Source organism: Tenrec ecaudatus, chromosome X (genome assembly GCF_050624435.1).
Source record: "Tenrec ecaudatus isolate mTenEca1 chromosome X, mTenEca1.hap1, whole genome shotgun sequence".
In the NCBI taxonomy this organism is placed as follows: domain Eukaryota; kingdom Metazoa; phylum Chordata; class Mammalia; order Afrosoricida; family Tenrecidae; genus Tenrec; species Tenrec ecaudatus.
In genome coordinates, this window is record NC_134548.1 from 75,462,451 (window position 1) to 75,490,423 (window position 27,973).

The window sequence follows — 27,973 nt, forward strand, 5'->3', positions numbered from 1 at the left end:
CATTCCCACATGGGAAGAACTGGAGGAAATAATGCAAAGTGAAGTATGTCAAGCACAAAAGGACAAGTACAACATGAGTCCACTGAGGTAAGCTTTAAAAAAATGGGACATGGGGAAAAACTACTATATACATACATCCCTGAGGTGAGTTCCAGTGACAATGGCAGGGGCCAAACCCAATACAGGGATACATGTGGCAGCCAACAAAATAAAAGGGAGAAAGGAAGAGAATAATAAAAATAAAGACATGGTTGGGGGTGAAGCTGGGCACTAACCCACTAAAGGGAAGGGTATGTTTATATCTCCACAGGATAAGGAGAGAGAGAGAGACTAAGCATCAACCCGATGTGCCAAGACATGAATACAACATACCGGCATGCACCAGGGAACCAATAGAGAGGTCTGTGGGGCCGGCTCCAATCCAAACTATGTGGACAGTCCATCCCTCCACCCCCACCCCAAGAATGCTCTTCAGAGGACAGCACTGTGGCTACAGCTTGGGGAGAGGGGCATGTTGGATTAGAGCACACGGAGAAACAAAAAGGGATGGAGATAGAGGAGAGGACATCCTTGCCCACCAAGCCCTGAGGCCAATGTTCCTGTTCCAAGTAGACAACTCACGGGGAGGGCTGTAGGGCAGGCCCCACCAAAGGACATGGTGTCCCTCAGTGAACCATGGCACTGTGGGGACAGAACTGGAGACACAGTGTGGGACTAGTGCACTGTCTGACCCCATCATGTTGGGGTGAGACACTGAAGGCATGCAGCAGAGGAGCAGGGCAACAGAGTGATGAAACCCCCAGGGAACACCAAAAATAGACTTTGGAGACAGACTGTGGCACCCCATCAGACTCAACTGGAAAATACTCATAAAGGCCAACAAACAGACCTTGAACTATTTAAGCTTTTCCATTTTTGTCAGCGGCTTTCTTTTTTAAATTGTTATTTTATTTTTGTTTTTTTGTTGTTGCTGTTTTGTTGGTTTTGACTTCCTTTGTTGTTTTATTTGGCTTTGCCTGATTTCTGTACTTAAATATGTAACTGTGTGTCTATCTAGATAAGATAGGCGGGATAAATAAATCAGAGATGAAAAGAACAGGACCAATGGTTCCGGGGGGATACGGGAGAAGGGGAGGTGGGAGAACGGAAAGGGGAGGGAAACCAATCTCTGGACAAGGGAACAACAAGTGAACAAAAATCAAAGGAAGGAAGGTCATAGAATTGCTAGTGTGGCTTAATCAAGGGCAATGTAGCAACGAGGAATTTCTAAACCCAAATGAAGGCAGAACATGATGGTGGGACAAGAGGAAGGTAGAAGGAAATAGAGGAAAGAACCAGAAGGCAAAGGACATTTATAGAGACCTAAATACAGGCATGTGCATATGTAAATATGTATATATATATATATATATAACCGAGAAGTGAATAGAACTATGTACTCATATCTATAAGTTAAGAATTAAGGTTGCAGATGGACATTGGGCCTCGACTCAAGTACTGCCTTAACAAAAGAACACTTTGTTCTAACAATCTGACATTCTGTAACGCTCACATTCCTGACACGATTGCTGAAGACAAAATGGGTGCATAAGCATATGTGGTGAAGAAAGCTGATGGTGCCCAACTATCAGAAGATATAATGTCTTGGGCTTAAAGTCTTGAAGATAAACAAGTGGCCATCTAGCTGAAAAGCAACAAAGCCCATATGGAAGAAGTACACCAGCCTATGGGATCAAAGGGTGTTGATGGGATCAGGTATCAGATATCTAGGTCCCAGAACAAAATCATACCCAAGGTGAATGGAGAGCAAGGGGCATGAAGTGGAGACCCAATGCCCATATGTAGACAATTGGACATCCCCTCACAGAGGGGTCACAGGGAAGAGATGAGCCAGTCAGGTATAGTATAACACCAATGAAACACACAACTTTCCTTCCTTCCCCCCACTATTATGACCTCAATTTTACCTTACAAATTGGATTAGAGCAGAGCATGCACACTGCTACAGACAAGAGCCTGCAACACTTGGAATCTAGGATAGATAAACCCCTCAGGGCCAACAAGGAGAGTAGAGATACCAGGAGGATTAGGGGAGGTGAGGGGAGAAAGGGGGAACTGATAACAAGGATCAAACTAGAACCCCCGCCCTCCGGGACAAATAACAGAAAAGTGAGCGAGGGGTGACAGAGGACGTTGTAAGATATGGAAATAATCCATAACTTATCAAGGGCTCATGAGGGAGGGAGGAGGGAAGGAGGGGGAAGAAATGGGGAGCTGATATCAGTGACTCAAGTGGGAAGAGAATGTTTTGAAAAGGATGCAGCATATGTGCAAATGTGCTTGACACACTAGATGACTGTATGGATTGTTATAAAAAATGTAAGAGCTCCCAATAAAATTATTTAAAAAAACTGGACCTGATCTTGCATGAACGGAAAAACTGAAGCCAAGATAGAGAGAGTGAGTAGGATTTATCACAAATGAGGCCAAGAGGGTCATTTAGGCTAGGATCTCACATTCATTAAATATCTCAAATGTTATTGTTTGTGATCCTATTCAAGTGAGATTAAAACCTAAATAAAGCATTTTTGTAAGTGGGCTGATATCAATATTTTCTTAAACATAATTTATACTATAATATTTATAAATTTTTTCACATTTACTTAACTTTAATATACCAGAAAAGAGCTTGAGAATGAGCTGCCCATGGCCACCAAGTAAGCTACTGGATGAACTGAAAGCAAAACCCAGAATTTCAGAATCCTGTACAGAGTGTTTTTGGTCTTATTATAAAAGCTTCCTAAGTGGCATTCTTGCATCATTCAAGTAAATTAATTTTTATTTTAAAATTCCACCTTCACCCATTAATCTTATGCTCTTTCACCAGTCTTTACAATGATGCTGCCTATTTCTTCCTACCCCATCAGAGCAAGAAATAGACTAGAAACAGAGGAATGACTTCCATTTCTAGACAGTTTCATATGCCATGCATTTTATTTATGCTGATTTTAACCCTCAATGCAGTCTTGAATGTTAGGCATTACTATTCTCACTTTACAGATGACTAAACAGGGGCTCAGAGAACATTGCCTATGGTAATACAGGTAAGTAAATACAGCTAAGATTCAAATTCAGGTTTTAATGACAGCAAAGTCTGTGTTAGCCAACTTAACGTACCTCAATTGAAACAACACAGATGCAAGATGACTCTTGTAGGTTATATACAGACATCAAGGAATTGCCACTTTCATCACAGATCTGTCCAGGATCATACAACTGGGAGCCGGGACTTAACACATTTAAAGGCAGTTTCTCTGCAGTCTACCGTGTGGGCAAATACTCAAATACTAACTATTTCTGAAAATTCAGCAGTCACTTACTTGACCAAATGTCGTATAATAAGTTCCAACATCTCTCTGTTATTTTCTGGTAGCTTGTATATCAGAGAGTGAATAGCTCCAAGACGGTAGTCCAGGTTGTCGGATTCTGAGAAAGATCAATAAAAGAAATGTTTTGTTGTCTGGGCAATTGAATCAAGAAATATCACACACATCAGAGAGAGAGAGAGAGAGAGAGAGAGAGAGAGAGAGAGAGAGAGAGAGAGAGAGAGAGAGACATAGAGATAGAAAATCAGAAAGAAATAGAAAGCGACTGAGAGAAAAAAAATAGGAATATAAATAGGTAGAGAGATACAATGACAAAGAAAGAATAAGAAAGAAACAAACAATTATAGGCAAAAAAGATACACAAAAGAGGGAAAGACAAAAAGGGGGAGGGATAAAAATGGGCCTAGAAAAATGAGGAAAAGAACAGTATCTAATCATCTTGGCATATCAATTTGCTCCTGAAGCTCCATATGTACACTTCCAGATGCAAACCCTTTCTCACCCAATATTTTTGTGGTACTGGGAGGCATGCTGTTTCTTCTGGGTTCCTGTGAAAATCACTAAGAAATCCTGGAAGTAAAAATTTCTAACCCTGACAAAGATCTATTATGAGGACGAGGTAAAGTGTATGTGGAATTTAGCAGGAGGGGCACTCATACAGAGGCCTCAGCTCAGACTTACACTGCTTCTTCAGCTGCCAACATTTGGCCTCATTCTATGTACCCCATTTCTCTACCACCACCTTCAGTTTTCTTAGCTAGAAAATGTGATATTATGGTTAACATATTAGGAGCAGTGATTCACAAGAAAATTGAAAAGCATTTTGGAAAAGTAAAATTCTGAAGAAAAACTGGAAGAGCAACAGTATTGAACCAGTTTGATGTCAACTGATAATGTGAGCCAACGTTTTTGTTCTGATGAATGAGGCAAAAATTAGTCAGCATAATCCTCATATTTATCAAAGTGGCCAAGTTTTTCCAATTCACTCAACTAAAATGGATTTGGGAAAATTAATGCAATTCTTGAGTTAGACAGAAATCAAGAATACTCTTACTTGGCAGGGGGCAAAATCTGTATTTTTGTTTTTCTTCCAATTACTTTCGCTAAAGCAGTTTGGAAGAGTTTATTGCTCTAAACTTTACTTAGAAGCCAGTAAAACACAATTACTTAATGACATAAATACTTACTGGCAGCAGAGACCAGTTCTTTGTGCAGTCTGTAGGTCATGACAGGTTCAGAAAGATTCCTGAAATTAATGAAGATTATAAGTGCATCTAGGGAGGGAATAAGCAGGCCATGATTTCTGTGAGCAACAAGGCTGAAATTCATGAACCCCAATGCTTAAAAGTGACTGCAGATATTTTCCTCTTCACCTGAGGCTGTCATTTAATACAAGTGATCAATGATACATCAGATGACCAACAAAAGCATGAGTGTAGAACCCAAGTATCAATTAGTTCCCAAAGTTAAAAGGTGACATAAATCTAGACTGCAAAATCCTACTGGACCCTCTCTTAATGCTACCATTAATACCTTAATTTTGAAAATCCTGTAGAGTTTCCAAAACACTTTTACAATTGTTCTCCAATTTTCCCCTTCCAATGACGCTATATCATTTAATGGAAGAGCAAATAGAGACTCAAAATGGTTTCTTCATTTAGTAAAAAAAAATATTGGCTAGTTTAACTTCAAGCCTTTAAGAACCCAGACGCTAGATCTTTTGATAGCTGGGCACCATCAGCTTTCTTCACCACATTTGCTTATACACCTGCTTTGTCTTTAGTAGTTGTGTCGGGAAGGTGAGCATCATAGAATGCCAATTTAATAGAAGAAAGTATTCTTGCATTGAGGGAGCACTTGAGTGGAGGCCCAATGTCCTTATGCTACCTTAATACTAAACCTATAAATATATGCACATAGATCTATTTCTCCATCCTCATATAAAAGGCAAACAAGCAGCCATCTAACTCAGAAGCAAGAAAGCCCACATGGAAAAAGAACATCAGCCTGGGTGATCACAAGGCACCGAAGGGATCAGTTATCAGGCATCAAAGAACAAAAAATCATATCATTGTGTGCTCACCTCCATGATATGATTGCTGAAGACAAACGGGTGCATACGTAAATGTGGCGAAGAAAGCTGATAGTGTCTGGCTATCAAAAGATAGAGCATCTGGGGTCTTAAAGGCTTGAAGGTAAACAAGCGGCCATCTAGCTCAGAAGCAACAAATCCCACATGGAAGAAGCACACCAGCCTGTGCAATCACGAGGTGTTGAAGGATCAGGTATCAGGCATCATCAGAACAAAAAATCTTACCATAGTGAACGAGGGGGGGGGTGATTGCGGAGTGGAGACCCAAAACCCATGTGCAGGCCACTGGAGATCCGCTTGCAGAGGGGTCATAGGGAGGAGACGAGCCAGACAGGGTGCAATATAGCAAACATGAAAAATACAACTTTCCTCTAGTTCCTAAATGCTTCCTACCCCCACCCCCCCAACCCCTGACTATCAAGATTCCAATTCTACATTGCAAATCTGACTAGACCAGAGGAAGGGCACTGGTACAGATAGGAATTGGAAACACAGGGAATCCAGGGTAGATGATCCCTTCAGGACAAGTGGTGTGAGTGGCTATATTCGGAGGGTAGAGGGAGAGTGTGTTGGAAAGGGGGAACCCATTATAAGAATCTACATGTGACCTCCTCCCTGGGGGGACAGACAACAGAAAAATGGGTGAAGGGAGACCTCAGACAAGCAAATATATGGCAAAATAATAATTTATAAATTATCAAGGGTTTGTGAGGGAGAGAGGGGTGGGGAGGGAGGGGAATAAATGAGGACCCGATGCCAGGGGCTTAAGTGGAGAGCAAGTGTTTTGAGAATGACCAGGGCAATGAATGTACAGATGTTCTTTACACAACTGATGTATGTATGGATTGTGATAAGAGTTGTATGAGCCCCTAATAAAACGATTAAAAATATTGGCTAAGCATTATGTTAATTTATCCAGAGATGAATCAGACATAGTCCAACGTCCCATGGAGCTAATAGTATAGTTTGAATAGGACAATGCAGTGGGACCACTGTGATGACAAGTGATCTGCTACTATGAGTAGTACTACTACTACTAATTATTTTTAAAAGAAACCAAGCTCACTGCCATTGAGATGATTCTGACTCATAGTGAGCCTGTAGAATGGGGTAGAACTATACCTGTGGAATCCTGAGATTGTACCTTTTCATGGAAGTTAAAAGCGTCATCTTTCTCCCATTAAGCAGCTGGTGATTTTGAAGTGCTGACCTTGCAATCCCCACACAAAACCCACTAGGCCACCAGCACTCCTCTCACTGTTACTAATAGCAATAGTAAATTTCTAGATATATATGTATATATATTATATTATTCATTTAATCCCCATAACAACCCTATGGGGGTCCTTCAATATTCCCTAATTTAAGGATAAGGATATTGCAGCCAAGAAAAGTTAAATAACTCATCCAAGCTCATACAGCTAGCAAATGGTAGAACCAGCCAGTCTGCTCTAGAGTACTGTTATAATGCCTGCTATTGTTATTTTTGTTATAGTAATCTAGATTAGTGATAATACAAGTCTAAACATAAATCATGGCATTAAGTATAGAAAGTAAATGTGTGTGAAGAGAGTGTTTTAAGATAAATACAAAATTCCTTCACTGTTTGTGTATGATGATGGGGAGAGAGTAATGTGGTTTGGGTGACTGGATATAATAGGAAGTGCTTTAGAGAAAGGAAAGATCCTGTATCAGAAGAGTCTTTGGGGTACTCAAAATCTATTAGGAAACTAGATGCAGGTCACTTCTTAGCCTAAGAAACAGATGTGGAATTATCAGTCTAGCCCAAAGTCCAGTGCTATCAAATTAATTCCAACATAGAAAAGTTGTAGGAAAGAGTAGACTTGCCCCATAGCATTTCCAAGGCTGTATTTATTTATTTTTTACAGAAGCAGGCTGTTAAATCTTTCTCTCATGGGGTATTTCAACATTTCAGGTTGAAACTATGTGCTTAATCACTAGGGTTCATATTAGCCTAGTGGTCTAGTGGCTAAATACAAACTAACAGTCAAACAGCTAGATGAAGTTTTCCAAAATGTTTGTTTAGCATACTGTTTTAAAATAAACGAAATTAGTTACTAAAATAAAATAATTGAGCTATTTGACCTAGAAATCCATGTTACCTGTTTCTGTTCAGGTTTCAAATCAGGCCCATGTAGTTATTTGTAGAAATCAAGAAAATTTAGATGTAAACAAAGAGATTGCTAGGCAAATAAATCTCATTATATAATGTGTTTAATATACAAATAGGTTACTTCACACCTTTATATTTCTTATGCCCTGTAGATATTTAAGTTTTCAATTCATCTAGTGTGAAGAAGAGAGCTTTGGAAAATTCAAGGCAGAAAGCCCATATAGGAGATTGCTAAAAAGTGGACAAAGAAATGAGAAAAAAAATGAAAACTCAGTGATATCACAGAATTCAAAAGAATAAAATATTGCAAGAAGAAAGAGTTTGTTAGCAGTTTCAAATAGTACAAAGAGAAAATCTAAAGTAAAGACTGACAGTTGCTTGTTGTGTTTAGCTAAATAAGGAAGTCAGTGCTGATCTTGACAAGTGCAGCTTCAGTGGATCAGTGGGGATGAGAGTCCGGGAGAGTGACACAGGAACAAGGAAGGACATGTGCATTGCTGGGTTGAAGAATAAACTGGGTGGTTAAGAAGTAGAGAATATCCCACCCCAATATAAAGAGTTGTTTCTGATTCTCAGTGATATTATAAGACAGGATAGAATTCCCTAGATTTTCTGAAGTTGTAAATTTTTATGGAAAAAGAGTGCCTCATCTTTGTTCTCCTACAGAGCAGCTGGTGGGTTAAAACCATCAATCTTTCAGTTATTCACCTAATGCTTAACCAATGGTACTACCAGGACTCCTTGGAAGTAGAGACAGGGAGGCTGCATTATTTGATCCACAAATTTGACTGGGAACGGGTGAAGTACCTCTTTCATTTGGAAATCCTGTTTAAGCTCCTGGTTCCAATGAAATATATTGTCAACAATTCCCTTTTTTTTAGTTCAAGCCTAGAATTCTTCTGAGATCCAGACTTATATATCAAATTGCCTGTTTAACATTTTGCCTTGATTTCCTCAAAGGCACCTACACGTCACAGATCCAAAACTCATTATCTAACTTGGTTTTCTTGTGCTCTCCAAATCAGTAGATGCATGATCATCATCTGGTTATATGGATCAGCAACCTGGATATCATCCATTTTCCGGCATCCCTCCTATCCTTACATCCAATTCAACAATTTTATTTGCTAAGTGTCTCTTGAATATGCTTATTTCTACCCATCTCCACTGCTATGAAAGAGCCCTGATGGCACAGTACGTTATGCATTAACTATAAGGTTGACAGTTTAAACCCACCATGTACATGGGAGAAACAGCAGTAACCCCAGACACATTAATCAGAGTAAACCAGAGTAAATCTAGTGCCTCAAATAAACATGTATTTCTTTCTCACTAAATGTGGTGGGGAAAACTTCTGGGCAGAGCATTCACGCTTAGTGTAAATCTCTCAGATCCTGCCAGAGTACAAGGTCATCTAACAGCAATATAGGACACCCAATGTATTCTGGATTAATGTTGTTTTCCAGACTTTAGATTGCTATCTTTAAAAAAAATCATTTTATTAGGGGCTCATACAACTCAACACAATCCATATATACATCAGTTGTGTAAAGCACATCTGTACATTCATTGCCCTCATCATTCTCAAAACATTTGCTCTCTACTTAAGGTCCTGGCATCAGGTCCTCATTTTTTCCCCTCCCTCCCCGCTCCCCTCTCCCTCATGAGCCCTTGATAATTTATAAATTATTATTTTGCCATATCTTGCCCTGTCCGACGTCTCCCTTCACCCACTTTTCTGTTGTCTGTCCCCCAAGGAGGTCACATGTAGATCCTTGAAATCAGTTTTCCCTTTCCAACCCACCCTCCCTCCACCCTCCCAATATAGCCACTCACACCACTGGTCCTGAGGGGATCATCCACCCTGGATTCTCAGTGCTTCCAGTTCCTATCTGTACCAGTGTACATCCTCTGGTCTAGTCAAACTTGCAAGGTACGATTCAGATCATGAAAGTGGGCAGTGGTGGGGAGGAAGCATTTAGGAACTAGAGGAAATTTGTATGTTTCATTGTTGCTATATCGCACCCTGACTGGCTCATCTCCTCTCCAAGACCCTTTTGTAAGGTAATGTCCAGTGGCCTACAAATGGGTTTTGGGTCTCCACTCCGCACTCCCCTCCTCATTCACTATGGTAAGATTTTTTGTTCTGATGCTGCTGCTTAAAAACACAATACTTGAAAAGAAGATATTTCAGTAAACAACGTATGGTATACATGAAGTCATAAAGAATGATAAAAATGATTAAATATCAATAGTTAATATGCATATTAAAATGCATTAATGAGGTTACATATATATATTTCAAAAACCTTTTACATAATATATTGTCATGCCAGTAAACAGAACAATGTGTTCATCACTGTGTTTATTAAAACAAGCACCTACATTTGTATCTCTAAATGTTCCTGGCAAGTTAATTCCCCATCCCTGCACCTGCCACTTGATTCAGTCCCAACATTTTTTAAAAATCATTTTATTGGGGGCTCTTACAACTCTTATCACATTCCATACATGTATACATCCATTGTGTCAAGAACATTTGTAAATTTGCTGCCATTATTGTTCTCAAAACAGTTTCTTTCTACTTGAGCCCTAGGTATCAGCTCCTTATTTTTCCCCTCCCTCCTCCACCCACACTCCCTCACAAACCCTTGATAATTAAAAAATTACTATTTCATGTCTTACACTGTCTGATGTCTCCCTTCACCTACTTTTCTATTGTCCCCCAGGGAGGGGGTTATATGTAGAAACTTGTGTTCGGTTCCCCTTTTCTCCCCCACTTTCCACTTTCCCCCATGGTATTGCTACTCTCATTATTGCTTCCTGAGGGGTTTATCTGTCCTGGATTCCCTGTGTTACCAGCTCTTATCTGTACCATTGTACAACCACTTGTCTAGCCAGATTTGTAAGGTATAATTAGGATCATAATAGTGGGGAGGAGGAGCATTAAAGAAGTAGAGGAAAGTTGTATGTTTCATCGGTGCTGTACTGCATCCTGACTGGCTTGTCTTCCCCCGCCCTGACCCTTCTGTAAGGGGATGTCCAGTTTCCTATAGATGGGCTTTGGGTCTCCACTCCACACTCCCTCATATTTACAATGATATAATTTTTTTAAATCTTTGATGCCTGATACCTGATCCCCTCTCAACACCTCGTGGTCACACAGGCTGGTGTGCTTTTTCTACGTGGGCTTTGTTGCTTTTCAGCTATTTGGCCGCTTGTTTATCGTTAAGCCTTTAAGATCTCAGATGCTAGATCTTTTGATAGCTGGGCACCATCAACTTTCTTCATCACATTTGCTTATGCACCCACTTTGTCTTCAGTGATCATGTCAGGAAGGTGAGCATCTCGTGCCAGGTTATTAAAACAAAGTGTTCTTGCATTGTGGAAGTACTTCAGTTGAAGCCCAGTGTCCATCTGCTACCTTAATACTAAACCTATAAATATATACACATAGATCTATTTCCCCATCGTCATATATAAATATATTTACATATGTCCATGCCTGTATTTAGACCTCTATAAATGCCCTTTGCCTCCTAGTTCTTTCCTCTATTTCCTTTTATTTTACTCTTGTCCCACTATCATGCTCAGCCTTCATTCGGGTTTCAGTAACTCCTCTCGGTTACATTGCCCTTGATCAATCCCTACCAGGCCTCCTACACCCTCCTCACCATTGATTTTGGATCATTTGTTGTTCCTTTGTCCCTGGGTTTGTTAACACCCACTTCCTTTTCCCTGTCACCCTCTCTCCCATATTCCCCTGGAACCTTTGGTCCCATTGTTTTCTCCCGCCTATCTTATCTAGACTTGCAGAAATAATAATATGCACAAAAAGCAAGACAAGGCAACAAAAGAAAACAATAACAACAAAAAAGAAAAGAGCCTGTAGTTCGCTCAAGGACTGTTTGTTGACCTTTAGGAGTGTTTTGCGTGTCATGTCCTGGCCCCAAAGTCTATTTTTGGTATTCCCTGGGGATTTCGTTGCTCTGTCCCCCTTGCTGTTCTGTTGACACCCTTAGTGTTTCACAGCCTCACCATTTTATGGTTTCATTTTATTGATTTTGAGATATGGAATGCACACTCTTTTTTCCCAACTGCAATTTAATGTTTCAAAATGTGTTTATCCAAGAAAACATGTTAATAACACTTAACTGTTACAACTCATGATTTTACCATGACATCTGTGCACCCTGGCAGAAATCCTTCAATGACTTTAAGGACATAACTTTTATTAAAGTCATTTTATTGGGGACTTTTAGAAATATTATGACAATCCATTATTCAATTGTATTAAGCACACTTGTCCATATGTTGCCATCAACATTGTCAAGACATTTTCTTTCTGTTTGAGCCCTTGGTATTAGCTCCTCCTTTTTCCCTTCTCTTTCCCTCTCCCTCACTCTCTTGAATCTTTGATCAATTATATATTATTGTTGTTATTTCATGTCTTATACTGGCCACTGTCTCCCTTCTCCCACAGTTCTGTTATTTATCCCCCTTGGGGGGTATATATCCAACCTTGTGATGGGTTCTCCCTTTCTCCCCCTACTCACCCTCCCCTTACCATCATGATATTGCTACTCCCACTAATGTTCCTCAGGGGGTTATCTGTCCTGATGTCCATGTGTAGAGAGCTCTTATCTGTACCAATGCGTGTACTCTGATCTAGCTATATTTCTAAGGAAGAACATGGTCACGGTAGTAGGGGGGAGGAAGCATTCAGGAACTTGAGGAAGGAAGTGTGTTTATCGGTGCTATCCTATACCTTGGTTGAATCGTCCCTTCCTTGTAACTCTTCTGTGGGGAGATGTCCATTTGTCTCCAGATGGGCTTTAAGTCTCTACTCAAACTCCCCTTTTTTACATCGATATAATTGCTTGTTTTGGATCTTTTGATACCTGATCCGATCAACACCTTATGATAACAAAGGCTGGTGTGCTTCTCCTATGTGGGCTTATTTGAGTCCTTGCTAGATGGCTGTTTGTTTAATTTCAAGCATTTAGGAACGCAGAAACTATAACTTTTGATAGCCGGGCACCATCTGCTTTCTTCACCACATTAGCTTATGCAGCGATCGTGTCAGGAAGGTGAGTATCAAAGAGTTCCAAGTTACAAAAGGACAAGTATAACATGAGTCTGTTGAGGTAAGTGTGCGTGTGTGTGTGTGTGTGTGTGTGTGTGTGTGTAGGACAGAAAAGAAAAATGCAAAAGGGGCACAGGGAAAAAGCTACTGTATACAAACACTCCAGGGGTGAGGTCCAGGTAGTATGGCAGGGGCCAGACTAAATACAGGGGTACATATGGTAGCCAACTAAAAAGGGGGTGGGGAGGGAGGAAAGGGGGGAAAAAAAGAGATGTGTGGTGGGGGAATAGGGCACTGACCCACCCAATAGGAGGGTATTGTTTTTGTCTCCACAGGGAATGAGGGACCAGACATAAAGCCAGTATTCTGGGATGCAAATGCAGCATCCAAGCAAGAAGTGGGGAGCCGGTGGAGGGGTCTGATGGCTTGGCCTCCATACCAGTTACATAGACAACTACCCCTCCCCTCAGAAGAATTTACTTTAGAGGGAGGCATTGAAGCTGCAGCTAGCAGAGAAGGGCATGTCTTATCAGAGCACAGGGGAATAAATGAATGGGGAAGAAGAGGGAGTGGAGCACATCCTGGCCCACCAGTTCTGGAGGACGATATCCGGACTCTGAACAGCCAATTCACAGAGTGGACCATATGGCTTAATCCCACTATGAGACACACCGTCCCTTGCTGGCCCAGGGCCCTAAGGAGGACAACACTGGAGACTCAGTATTGGTACTGGCCTGGACCGAGCCTGAGACACAGAGGCAAAACACTAAAGGAGTGCAGCAGAGCAACCTTGGGAGCAAAGCAGGGAGCTCCCGACGGAGTACAAAGGATAGACTCTGGGACCAGAGCGTGGCACCCCATCGGACCTGAATGGAGGGCATGCCTAGAGTTCAAAATTCAGACCTTTATCTATTTACAGACTTTTATTTCTTTTTGAAATATTTTCTTTTTTTTCTTTTTATTAATTTGTTCTTTTATGGGTCATTGGTTTTCTTTTTTGTTGTCATTGTTGTACTCTCATTCATCACCTGTCTTGCTATGCCCCATTTTTGGTGCATATTATTATCTCTACAGATCTACCTGTATAAGATAGGTTGGATCAATAGTTTGGAGGAGAAACCAATGGGATCAATGGTTCTGGGGGGACATGGGAGAGGGGAAGGCGGGAGTAAGGAGGTAGTGTTGATCAATCTAGGGAAAGGGGAACAACAAGTGATCCAAATTTAGCGACGAGGAAGGTGTGAGAGGCCTGGTAGGGATTCAGCAAGGGCAATGTAACGGAGAGAAATTACTGAAACCAAAATGAAGGCTGAGCATGATAGTGGGACAAGAGGAAAGTAAAAGGAAATAGAGGAAAGAACTAGGTGACAAAAGGTATTTATAGAAGTCTAAATATAGGATGGTGGGGAAATAGATCTATGTGCATATATTTATAGGTTTAGTATTAAGGCAGCAGATGGACATTGGGCCTCCACTCAAGTACTTACTCAATGCAAGAACACGTTGTTCTATTAAATTGCCATTCCATGATGCACACCTTCCCGACACAATCGTTGAAGACAAATGTGTGCATAAGCAAATGTGGTGAAGAAAGGTGATAGTGCCCGGCTATCAAGAGATATAGTGTCTGGGGTCTTAAAGGCTTACAGATAAGCAAGTGGCCATCTAGCTAAAAAGGATCAAAGCTCACATGGAGGAAGCACACCAGCCTATGTGACCAGGAGGTGTAGAAGGGACCAGTTACCAGACAACAAAGAAAAGAAATCAAATCAGTGGGTTTCCACCTTCCTGATATGATCACTGAAGACAAACATGTGCATAAGCAAATGTGGTGAAGAAAGCAGATGGTGCCCGGCTATCAAAAGATATAGCATCTGGGGATTTAAAGGCTTGAAGATAAACAAGCGGCCCTCTAGCTCAGAAGCAAAAAAGCTCACATGGAAGAAGCACACCAGCATGGATGACCATGATCGGTCAAAGGGATCAAGTATGAAGAATCAAAGAACAATCCTATCATTGTAAATGTGGGTGAGTGTAGAGTGGAGGCTCAAAGCCCATCGGTAGGCAACTGGACACCCCCTTAATGAAGGGTTTTGGGGAGGAGATGAGCCAGTCAGGGTGCAGGGTAGCAACCATGAAACATACAATTTTTCTCTAGTTCTTAAATGCTTCCTCCTCCCCAATATCATGACCCTGACAAGTAGAATCAAGTATGAAAAACAAAATCCCCAAATCAAACATACCTGAGATAGAATTTCAAGGAGCTGGTGATGGTCTTAATATCCCAGTCATCATTATGAAAATCAATATCCCCTGGGCATTTGGGATCTAGGAGAAGAAAAAAGAGAAGGTTAATCTTCTAAAATATACTAATTTTTCCCTCCTTTTAAAAGAGAAAATTAAAGTGCTTTATTAAGAGGTAGGCACTGTACGCCAGTTTTTCACAGATGAACACTTCGCACACAAAAATGTCGGTGATAACTGAAATTCTTCCTTGCCACACCAGCAAGACCAATCCTCCCCCTATTTTCCCACTACAGGAGTGGCAATGGGTAAGCCAAAATACCAAAATGATAGAAAGTGATCGTTTTGGCTAGAGCCTGTATTCTGTTCTGTGCCTGTTAATTGTTTCTTGCAGTTATTGATTATGTTTGAACTTGTGGTGATTATTTAATGCACATAGACAATTAGCATAATCACGTAAGTTTCTTGCCACATATTTTAATATATTCCTAGTTTGTGTACATTAATGGTTTATAAATTGTAATGGAGGAGGAAGCAGTCAACCAATAAAACTGGCAATGGTAGTAAAATAATCCGATATCAGTGTTACGATGGCTAATAAGTCCAACTAACTGCTGAGGACAAATAATCATATCAAAAATATACCACTGTCTCACACTTTATTTTCAGTGCCTTGCAGTGTCATTCATAAGATCTGTATTAAAAGTTTCAGCAGAATCATGAATGAATACATAAATGCCCAGTTTGAGGGCCAAAAAGTAATAGGTTTTATATGCCAGTATTTCTCAAAGTGCAGAACATTTTCTTTGTTTTAATAATTATGAATTTATCTTAATGGATTTTGTAACTATAATTAATACTTCAGATCATGTTTAGATAAGAAAATTGAATTTAATATGAAATAATTTTAAAATAAGAGAATAGGAGGTATACAGATACAGTAAAATTATTGATATGGTTTAACATGATTAAAGCTTGGTAACAATGTATTTGAACGCAGGTGGAATAATGAGGAGGTTGTTACATCATTTCTTATCAAATAGAAGCTATAAAGGAGTAGGGGTGCAGTCTAGCCTGCCAATCAGGTCACAGCCTAATGTTGTCTCCTTGTGGGCTTGACCTCAAAAAGATAGTCCTGGGCACACCCACCCACCACCCTCTGCCTTCAACTTTATGCCAGTGAGCCACACTGAAACTTGAGCAAGCCCTGTGATGTGTCCACCCCCATTGGAACCGCACAACTGTGCATCCACCAACCTGTAATCTTCCTGCTTTCTGTATCATTGCATGAGTCTGTGTGAGTCTCAAGAGGGACTTATGACCTGATCTGGACTGAGCTGGGATGTTTGCTTGATATATAATTGCTTCTTGATATAAAGAAGCAATAACTTACCCATGTATGACTGTTAGTGGATATGTTTCTACAGTCAGCCTGGCCTAACACACTGTAATTGTTCAGATAAGAGATAATGAGATAATGAAACAACTGTTGTTTTGCTTCGGGTATGAATGGTTGAGTGAAAAAATGCTGATTGAAGCTTTATCACTATTATCCCCCAAACAGGTTGAATTAAAGAATGAAGAAGATATGAGGCAAAGAGTCAGTGTAGCTCAGTTCCTTTTGAATTTTAATATGTACTCAAATCATCTGAGGATGTTGTTAAAAAATGAAGACTCTTGTGATCACAAGAAACAACATATAACTCCCTCCCATGGGGACGAACAACCGAAAAGTGGGTGTAGGGTGAGAGAGGACAATGTAAGATATGAAAATAATAATCACCAGCCCCACTCCAGGCTTAAGAAGAAGCATCATCAGAAAAAAAATTGAATTAACTATTTTTGGTACTGGGCCACACTGCACATAACTAGCAGTGGAGAATATACTTTACAGAAGCTTGGCTGGAATAGGAGGTCAGAGAATAAAGCAACGCAGCCAGAGGGACATGTAAGATCAAAGTTGATTTTTTTTCTTTTATGATCGGATAGGCTTGAATATGAACATACACTGAGGGTAAAGCTAATAAGTAGGAATCAGTTAAAATATGGGTAAGAGGAAAGTTGATGGACCAAGATCTATGTGGATGAGAGAGAGGATGGCATCAAAAAAACAACTGGAAATTTAGCAAAGAGCAAGGAAATGTGGATTTTCTTTCAGAGTATATGGGAATGAACAGTGAATAACTGTGGGTGCAGATAAGTGACTTTACACCAATACATGTATTTTCTGTCAATTAATTGGTGAGATAACTAATGGATTACAGGGAATGCACGCCTGAAGTTAGAAGAAGTTTTGAGGCATGCATGTGTCACAGGTTTGCGTCTAACACTCAAGTAAAACAATAGAAGATAATCACTAAGAGGACTGCTAGATAGATATAGACATAGACATAGACATAGATAGATATAGATATAGATATAGATATATATTTGGGGCAAAGGGGGAGAGGAAGGGAATTCCAGTACAGATTGTGGTGAAGGACAGAGAAGACACATTTCTTTTATCAGTAGTTTTCAAACGGGGAGGAATTCCTAACACAAGGAAAAGCAGGCAGTAAAAAGATTTGCACACAACCCCCATAAATGACTGAATTGACATTTGAAATTGGGCTAGGAAACAAGGACACAGTAAGAACTTTAAATGTACGTACACCATCTGTCATGGGGAGATGTACTATGAAAAGTCCGTCAGTTGTGGAAGGTTTGCGGAAAGCTCAGCCAATGACAGAAAGTCTGTCATCAACAGTGTAGAACCTTTCATCTTTATCTAGCAGGTGCTTTCAGATTAGCTGAAAGATGTGTCCACACAAGCCAAGGTGGATATAACCTTTCAAACCCTTTTCCTATCTCTTTTCTGAAGTCTTTCTTACAAGCATGGCAAGAACCAAGGGGAGGGACCTGAAGACTTTAGTCCTTCCAGTAACAAGACAGAGGAGACAATACTGAGAATCTAGCAAGATTAAAGCTCATGATTGTATAGTGGCCCCAATAGAAATAGTTAAGTGATACTCTCCAGCAGAGTTTCTCTGTAAGAAAAAGTGAGTGTAGATTCTGGGTTATCAGTTGGGAGTTTGAGTCTGGCAAAATAATAAAAGTGACTAATAACATATATCACTTGCTCAGTGCCTATCTAATATTACATTGCTAGGTATTTTATATGTGTTATTCCAAGTTCTTAACCAAAGGGCCCAATCGCTCTCAGAGCAAAACAGATACATACTCTTCACTTTCATAAAGCAAGCTTCTGTTAGACTCTGTCTTTTGGAAAACATGACATCCCTCATAGGTTATACCAGAAGGACTCGAACTGGAACCCCCCGGAACAAACTGGGCGCTACTTCAAAATTACCTGTAGCCCTTGGAGTTAAGCCTGAAATTCCTTGGTGTAAGAAGAAACAAATGATGACCTCCACAAGGCTGTGGAATTAGCAGTTGGACCTTGGACCTTGGCTAGGATCCATGCCTTTATAGGTATCTTATGAAAGGTGGCCTAAAACCACCATATATTTGTTATTTTAATTTCGTCCTTGCTTTAATACATTTATTAATCTGACAGGTAAGGTTCTGCCCTTGTAAATGATGTTGCTGGAAAATAACCCTAGCTCCAACCCCCATGGTCATTGTCAACAGAACTCAGTGATGTAAGAATTCAATCTGCACAAATAAAAAAACGCATGGATTATGGTTTAGGGCTTGTCTATATTTACATAACCTCTTTTTCTCAATAATATGTTAAATTCTATGCTACTGGCTAAATTCATGACGCTATCAATGGAATGGCCTTATGCCACAAGAGGATGATTGATAAGTAAACCAGAGGCATGCGTAATCTGTGGACAAGTGAATGGATTCTGGGGTCCAACTTAATTCTAGCCACAGTCCAAGAACATTTAATTCTTAGGACATGGCCCTGCTCGATACTTGCCCTCATGTAGAAACCATTGAAGATATATGTTATATGTGAAGATAAAGTGTAGTGAAGATGGTATCCAGCTATCAAAAAGAGTAACATCTGGAGTCTTAAAGGCTTGCATTGAAACAAGCAGCCATCTAAGTGAGGTGTCAACAAAGACCACTTGGATGAAGCACACACCACCTTTGAGATCCAAACATGACAAACATGGTGGAGGGAAAGGTATTATAGTTCTAATTTGCAGAAGGCTGTGGATGACAGTGGGAGCTGAAAATCCATCTGGAGGGTACCTAGATAGATGGATTTAGCCTCTAGTAGATCCCCTCTGACCACTTGAGGGACACAAATGACCCTGCTATCAGACAGATTACTGCAACCTTGATTATGGTGTATGTGACTACAGTATAGGATGTCCCTCTTGACCCATTCTGGATTTGTTCTAGATTTTTTTCTTAGTTTTAAATATTTCTTGCTTTTTTCTTCTCTTGTCAGAATTTTTTCCTCTGGTTTATTTTAATATTGTGAGTGGTCTATTTTTTCTTTTTAAAACGCATATATTTACTATTTTCAATTTTTTTACATTTCCCAATTCATGAAGGACAGAAGGGGTGGATGTAAAGAGATAATAATTGATATAAGGACTTATTGGAGATATGGCTGGAGGTTAAAGGGAATTGGGGAGCAAATAATGTAATACAGGAGGGTGGAGAATGCATTAGAACTGATTGTAGCGATATATATACAACTGCTCAAATACAACTGAACTATGGGAATCTATGATATGCAACTCATATCTCCAAAAAAAGCTTTAAAAATCAAGGTTGTATAATCTCCAACACTGAAGCAATAATGATGAAGATCTAACACTACATCTTTCAGTATACATTATACTTCAACATAAATAAAACAAAGGTTATCATAACTGGACCTACACCTAATAGCATGATAAATGAAGGAAATAATGTAATTGTCAAGGATTTAATTTTACTTGGATCTACAATCAACATCTATGGAAGCAGAAATCAAGCAATCAAATAACCTGTTGCTCATATCTACTGTCAAAGACTTCGTTCAAGTGTTAAAAAAAACCAAAATGGCGTGTGTAACCCAAGCTGTAATATTTTCGGTTGACTCATAAGTGTGTGGAAGCTAGACTGAAAAAGAATTAATACCTTTAAAGTATAGTGTTGGTGAAGAATATTAAATGCACTGTTAACTATCCCCCCCCCAAAAAAAGAAAAAATCTGCCTTGGACAAAATACAGCTAGAATACTCCTTAGAAGCATGGATGGTAAGATTTCGTCTCGTGTACTTTGGACATGTTACCAGAAGTGACCAGTCCTTGAAGAAGCATCTCATGCATGATAACTGTAACAATAGGCTTAAACATGGGACTAATTATGGGTTTTACATTGGGCCAAGCGGTGTTTTGTTCTGTTGTACACTATGTCTTCGAATTGACTTGATAGCATCTAACAACAATAAAGCAAAGACAGTGACGTAATTAAAAGATAAGAAGTTTAGATTAGTGAAAGAGTTGGGATGTTGCACAGAATAACATCCCAGAATTTCATATTTCAGGGATTGAACATTTCCAAGTGAACATAAGGGAGTTCCTAACATGGACAGGATTAAGTATCACTGAAGCTAAGGATGTCAAAAAACCATAAAGGCTAGGGAATTGAGTGATAATGCACAAAGACATTGCTGACTTTGAGAACGAGAATGAGTTGGAGTAGAAATAAATCCTGTAAGTCAAGTGACAAAGATCTGATAATTCTGAGGAAGTGAAATGGAAACTGACAGAAAATAGATCCAGGAAGTAGTAGAAGACAGACTAAAAGGTGGGGAATTTTGATTGAGGATAGAAATGGAGGAAGAACAAACATTGATTACAAGATAGTATCCTTTGCATTTTGTAGATATTCTTTTTAAAAAACAATAGATTTTACATTCTAATCATGAAATATGAGGCTATTTACAATAAAAGACGCAAGCACATTTTAAAAACATATAGAACATGGAAACAAAAAGTCTAACTTTGGGTTGAACAATTAATTAAATATATAACCGTAAGCCAAGCATGAAGTTGGTCTGTCAGTCAAAGTGTAAAAAGTGAAAATAAATGGAGGAAAACTGCAAAGGAGTGCTAATTTATAAGAAGGTAGCCCAATGTGATGATCAAGTGAAGAGGTCTTGGAAGAAGACACACCTAGGCCCAAATTATTGATTCATCATATCAGCACCTGCTTTTCTCTGGGCAAGGAACCAATGCTGCCAACCTTCAAGGAAATAACTGTGTCTCTCAAGACAGATGTTGGTAGTAGATGAAATAACACACACACACACACACACACACACACAACCACAGACAAATACCATTACCAGAATTAGATTCTCATCTTACCAAGAGAAAGATTTATTTTTGGAAGACATAGGGCATCACAAGAGACTTTTATTTAGAAACTCCTTGGAGGAAGAAAACCTTGCCAGCCAGTATGGTCAATCTCGGTGTTTATTTACACACAAAGCTCCCTGCCCCCACCATGCATATCAAGCATCTTTTAAGGGTTCCTGCTTGAATGAGATTCTCAGGAACTTCTATCAGAGTAGGAAGGACTCTGGGAAATGTGGTTCTAAGATGATACCATGGATTCTTCACGTGATCAGTGTTAGTCTGGGTTGACTAGAGAAACAAATGCATAGACACTCATATGTGAATAAGAAAGGGCTTTATATATTGAGAAAACATCACAGCCTAGTCCAGATCAAGTCCGTAAGTCTGATATTATCCCATATGTCCAGCAGCAATCTATAAATTCCTCTTCAGACTCACAAAACACATGCAATGATGCCTAATGCAGGAAGATCACAGGCCAGTGGGTAGAAACTCGTGGATCCAGTGGTGTAAGCATCACTACGTTGTCAAGGGTCTCCATGTGGCTCCTTCAGCTTAGGGCACTAGCGTGGTTCCATGTATCTTGTCAGCTGCAATGTGTGGCAGGGAGTGAGTATTTATCTCCTTAGCACTTTCAAATGAGTTCATCAAGCTGAGACCTGATTGACAGGCTAAACTGTGCCCCTTCACTCGTAAGTCGCAAGTTGACAACAGATTATATAATGACCATATGCTCTCTCCAAATTCCTACCTTTACTCCTTTGCCCTGTCTCATTTTCCTCCAGTGAGATTTAATATGTAAAATTCCTTATGTGATCAGAAGTGGAGGTCACTCCTTACTTAGCTGCTTACTGTTTATATGGGACATAGAGTATCATTCTATGCCGGAGAATGCCTCATTGTCCCAAGTTAAGCATCTCCATCTGAAAGAAAGTACTCCCCTAATGTACAATAGATTTGGAGAGCTTTAAAGAGATTCTCTTTAAAGAGATTCTCACAGCAACCCAATGTGACAATATGCGTATCTTTCCCATTTTATACATAAAGAAACTGATGCTCAGAAAGGTACATCCACTTGATTGACACTATAATAACTTATAAGAAGCAATATTTGAATACAATCAGATTATTTCCAGGGCCTTTTTACTTTGAAACTCCATATATTGATGGTCAAAAATGAAAATTTGAAGGAAGTAGTGAGAACTGCACCTCAGGGATCAGTAATGTGTTGAATGTAGAAGAGCAATATTAGTATGAAAGGGCCTCAGGGCACAGGGAATCCAGGGTGGATGATACCTTCAGAACAAGGGGTGTAAGGGGCGATACTGGGAGAGTAGGGGGTGAGTGGGTTGGAAAGGGGGAACTAATTACCAGGATCCACATGTGACCTCCTCCATGGGAGATGGACGGCAGAGATGGGGGGAAGGGAGACTCCAGATAGAGCAAGATATGACAAAATAACAATATAGAAATTATCAAGGGCTCTTGAGGAAGGGGGGAGCGGGGAGGGAGGGGGAAAAAAGAGGACCTGATGCAAAGGGCTTAAGGGGAGAGCAAATGATTTGAAAATGATTAGGGCAAAGAATGTATGGATGTGCTTTATACAATTGATGTATGTATATGTATGGATTGTGATAAGAGTTGTATGAGCCCCTAATAAAATGTAAAAAAAGAAAGAAGAAGAAAGAAAGAAAGGGCCTCAGGGAAAGTGATGTCCACAAAAAATGTGATTTGGCTTTCCATCCAATAATATCTGTTCAGTTCAACTCTTTAGCAAATGTGTAGCAAACACCTATGTCATTATGCTCAGAAAATTAATAGATGCTAGATATACAAAGATGATAAGGTTTTTATTCAACCATTGAGGAACTCATGGAATGCTGAAAGTGGACTTTGGGGCCAGGGCGTGGTGCCCCAACAGACTGGACTGGAAAACGCTCCTAAGGGCCAGCAAACGATCCCTGAACTAACTACAAGCTTTTCTCTTGTGAACTGTTTTGTTCTGTTCTTTGTCAGTGGTTTGTTTTTGTTGTTTTGTTGTCTGGTTATATACTGTTGCTTTGTTTTCCTCTGTCTAGTTTTCGTGCATGTTAGTGACTCCACAGGTCTGTCTGAATAGGACAGGCCGGATGAACTATCTGGAGGAAAAACAACGGGAACGACAGTTCTGGGGGGACTTGGGGTGGGGGGGTAGAGGGGGTAAGGAAGTGGTGTTAACAAACCCAGGGACAAGGGAAAAACATGGGACCCCAAATGGTAGAGAAGGGGGAGTGGCAGGCCTGGTGGGAAATGATCAAGGGTAAGGTTGCTTAGAGAAGAGGTATACTCTAGCCCAGGTGGCGATGAAGCATGGTAGTAGGGCAGGAGGAAAGTCAAGGGAGATGGAGGAAAGAGCTAGGAGTCAAAGGGCATTCATGGAGGTCTAGACAAAGACATGTACATGCAAATATATATAGGAGGATGGAGAAATAGATCTATGTGTCTATATTTATAGGTCAAGTAGTAAGGTGGCGGAAGGACCTTGGGCCTCTACTCAAACACTCCCTCAATGCATGCATACCTTCTTTTATTAAATTGGAACTCTATGATGCTCACTCTCCCGACACAACGGCTGGAGCCAAAGTGGGTAAACAAGTAAATGTGGTGAAGAAAGCTGATGGTGCCCGGCTATCAAAAGAGATAGTGACTGGGGTCTTAAAGGCTTGAAGATAAACAAGCGGCCATCTAGCTCAGAAGCAACAAAGTCCACATGGAAGAACACACCAGCCTGTGTGATCGAGTGGTCCCAAAGGGATCACTTACCAGGCATCAAAGAACAAAAAATCATATCATTGACTGCACACCTCCATGATAGGATCACTGAAGACAAATGGGTGCATAAGCAAATGTGGTGAAGAAAGCTGATGGTGCCCGGGTATCAAAAGAGATAGTGTCTGGGGTCTTAAAGGCTTGAAGGTGAACAAGCGGCCATCTAGCTCAGAAGCAAATAAGCCCACATAGAAGAAGCACACCGGCCAGTGCGATCACGAGGTGCCCAAGGGACCAGGTATAAGGCATCATGCAAAAAAAAAAAAGATATAAGTGTGTGTATGTATGTGTATATATGTGTATATGTACATATGTATGTGTATATATGTATATATATAATATTAAATGAAGGGGGAAGTGCAGAGTGGAGACCCAAGGCCCAAGTGTCGACCAATGGAGATCCCCTCATAGAGGGGTTTAGGAGAGGAGATGGGTTAATTAGGGTGTGAGGTAGTATCGATGAAGAACACAGCTTTCCCCCAGATCCTGGATGCTTCCTCCCCCCAACTACCATGATCCGAATTCTACCTTGCAGGACTGGATAGGGCAGAGGTTGTACCCTGGTGCATATGGGAGCTGGAGGCACAGGGAATCCAGTGTTTGTGATACCTTCAGGACCAAGGGTGTGAGGGACGATGCTGGGAGAGTGGAGGGTGAGTGGGTTGGAAAGGGGGAACTGATTACAAGGATCCACATGTGACCTCCTCCCTGGGAGAGGGACAGCAGAGAAGGGGGGAAGGGAGACTCCGGATAGGGCAAGATATGACAAAACAACGATGTATAAATTACCAAGGGCACATGAGGGAGGGGGGAAAAGGGGAGGGAGGGGAAAAAAAAAGAGGACCTGACGCAAGGGGCTTAAGTGGAGAGCAAATGCCTTGAGAATGATTGGGGCAGGGAATGTATGGATGTGCTTTATACAATTGATGTATGTATATGTATGGATTGTGGTAAGAGTTGTATGAGTCCCTAATAAAATGTAAAAGAAGAAAAGAGAAAAAAATGATTAGGGCAAAGACTGTACAGATGTGCTTTATACAATTGATGTATGTATATGTATGAACTGTGAAAAGAATTATATGAGCCCCAATAAATTGTTAAAATAAATAAAAAATTTTAAAAAAACAAACCGGGTGATATAGTTAGCAGTACAATAAAAACATTATGCACAAATAATACAGAGAAAAAAAATCCAGGGGAGTTAGAAAAGACTCACTTAGATTTTAAAAGGTAGATTGATATTGCTATAGGTGCAAAATTGCACATATTCTAAGCAGCTATACTGAGAGCATGGTGGGCTTAGGAAATCACTAGGATCATTGATTAAAACACTAAGTTTAAATGGAAGAGTGGCAGGAGATGAAATTGATCAGATATAAAAGAGTCATATAATTAAGAGCCTTAAATGAGTTAAAGTAGTTGTGGCTTGAATGCCACAAAGGAAATATGGGCCCATTTTAAAGTTGTTTCAGTTTTTAATACTTTCCGCCTTCTTTTTGATGTTTTTTCCCCCTACATTTTGCTTAGTCATTCTTGTTGGGTTCTTGACTGTTTGCTTCCTCTACGTGTTTTGTATGATTTTCTGCATATGAAATCCAGATAGGTAGATCAATAGAAACAGTAACTGGATTAATTATTGCCTAGAGGCACAGCAGGGGAGGATGCATGTTGGAAATAGAAAGCTAACAAAAATGAATATGAGAAGAACATGTTCTGCAATTGATGTTGGTGAAGAGTGCACAAATCTTTATATGATTGAAAAATTAAACTGTATGATATGTAAGTGATATGCCAATAAAACTACTAAAATATATATATTTATGGAAACATAATTAAAGAAATACAAGTATGTATTACATTGGGGAAATCTACTCCAAAGGAACCATTTAAATTTTTAAAAAGAAGATTGAGGAGTCAAGATGGTGTCCAAGTAGAGTCATTCCCCTGGTGCTCGTGCTGTCAGACTAGAAAATTCAGAGGTAAGGAGGTCAATACTTGGAGTCTGGAAGCTAAAAATAGATTCAGTGTATTGAGGTCCGGTTCAGACCTCCCCCTTTTTCATCCACAAAGTGATTCCAGAACACACTGAAGCACTCTAAGTTCACTGTATCTGCCTGTAGGTTCTCCTCACCCCTTTCCAGGTCCAGAGGAAGAGCATGCACAATCCCTTCCGGTGCCCTAGTACTGCAGTAAGCAATAATTTACCCAGACTGCTGCTGAAAAGTAATCATAATCCTAGACTTGCAGAAAGTCTCTGAGAGCTACTCACAAGACCTCACACTGGAGTTCCCTGCGCTGCTAGCCACCCTTTGCTTGCAGTCTAGGACTTTGTAGAACTCCCCTCCCCAGCTAGGAATGGTGTGACAACATCAGCCATCCCCCTCCTGCATCTCCTCAGCTCCACGCATGCCAGCATGGGTAACAATAGATAATTAGGTAATAATTTGCAGCAATTGAAGCGCTACCATTGAGAAATGTACCTGTGACAGAACATAGCTCCACAGATTACTACCGGAGAGACCCAGGAGGGACACAGGAAGGCAGCTGGGGCAGAAGGTGGGGGGGGCAGGGACAGGGACTTCAGATCCAGTCAGCCCCAAACCCACTCTGCTCAGCTAGTCCCCCTCCCTTGGAAGACAGCACGGCACTTCCTAGTTACCAGGGCACCTCACAAGTCCACTGTAAAAAGGGGAAAATTCTTTTCTTTGAAAAAATGCTTTCAATTCCAGGCTATGGTCCTTTGTGTAACTTTGAAAGTATGCCTGTCTATTAGCATCCATTAACGTAAGGTAGCCAGAGCTAATATCCAGAGCATAGCCTAGAGCAGGGGTCCTAAAAAGTTTTAAACAGGAGGCCAGTTCACTATCCCTCAGACTGGTTGGAGGGCTGGACTATAATTTAAAAAAAAAAACTATGAACAAATCCCTATGTACACTGCATATATCTTATTTTGAAGTGAAAAACCAAATGGGGCAAAAACCCAGCGGGCTGGATAAATGTCCTCAGGAGGCCGCATGTGGCCCGCGGGCCGTAGTTTAAGAATGCCTGGCCTAGAACTTTTAATGTAACAAAACAGGAGTGCTGGTGGGTCCTACCACCATTTGAAAGGCTGCAAATTATGGCCAGACAAAGGCTAGCAGACTGGCTCAGAAAACATAATCCATTAATCTGTTGCCTGCAAGAGACACAGCTTAAGTTCATAGACAAAAATAGACTAAGAAGCAGGGGCTGGTGAAAATATACCAGGTAAACGGCAACTTAAAATAAGCTGGGGTTGCAATTCTAATCGACAAAGTTGACCTCAAGTTGCAAACTGTAACAAGAGACAAGGAGGGGCACTATATAATGTTCAAAGGATCAGTAAATGAGCAACCAGTGAGCATAATAAATATGTACATGCTTAATGAGAGACCTGAAAAATTCGTCAAACTATTCAAAAGATGAAAAAAGAAATCACATATTCAACAATCATAGTGGGCAACTTTAATATACTGCTATCAGAGAAAGATAAATCACTGGGAAAGAAGCTCAGCAAGGAGACTCCAGAGCTAAACACTACAATTAGGGAAGTGTACCTGATAGACCTTTATAGAGCTTTCCATCCAAATGCAAAAATACTCACATTTTTTTTAAAGTGCACATGGCCCGTTTTTGAAAATAGACCATATGCTGGGACACAAGTCGAGCCTGAGTAAATTCAAACACATGAAGATTACTCAGATGAGCTTCTCAGGTCACCACACCATTAAATTGCAGTTCAATAAATGGATGACCAAACAAACAAGGGTATACAACTGGAGGATGAATAACAATCTCCTGTGACATGAATTGATACTGGCCTAGATTAGAGAGGAGTTTAGGAAGTTTCTAGGAACTAATGAAAATGAGGCTACATCATACCAAAACCAATGG

General features: G+C 40.3%; 1 protein-coding gene across 2 annotated transcripts in view; it reads right to left on the minus strand.

Annotated features, from left to right (window-relative positions):
- The window catches only part of OPHN1 (oligophrenin 1), a 369,115-nt gene that overhangs the window by 123,013 nt on the left and 218,129 nt on the right, over window positions 1–27,973 (minus strand). For both annotated transcript variants that reach the window (XM_075538125.1, XM_075538124.1), the window contains exons 16-18: window positions 14,942–15,026; window positions 4,574–4,632; window positions 3,381–3,486 (exon numbers count right to left, since the gene is read on the minus strand). In XM_075538125.1, coding sequence (XP_075394240.1) covers window positions 3,381–3,486; window positions 4,574–4,632; window positions 14,942–15,026 — 250 coding nt within the window. The remainder of the gene's footprint in view (window positions 1–3,380; window positions 3,487–4,573; window positions 4,633–14,941; window positions 15,027–27,973) is intronic.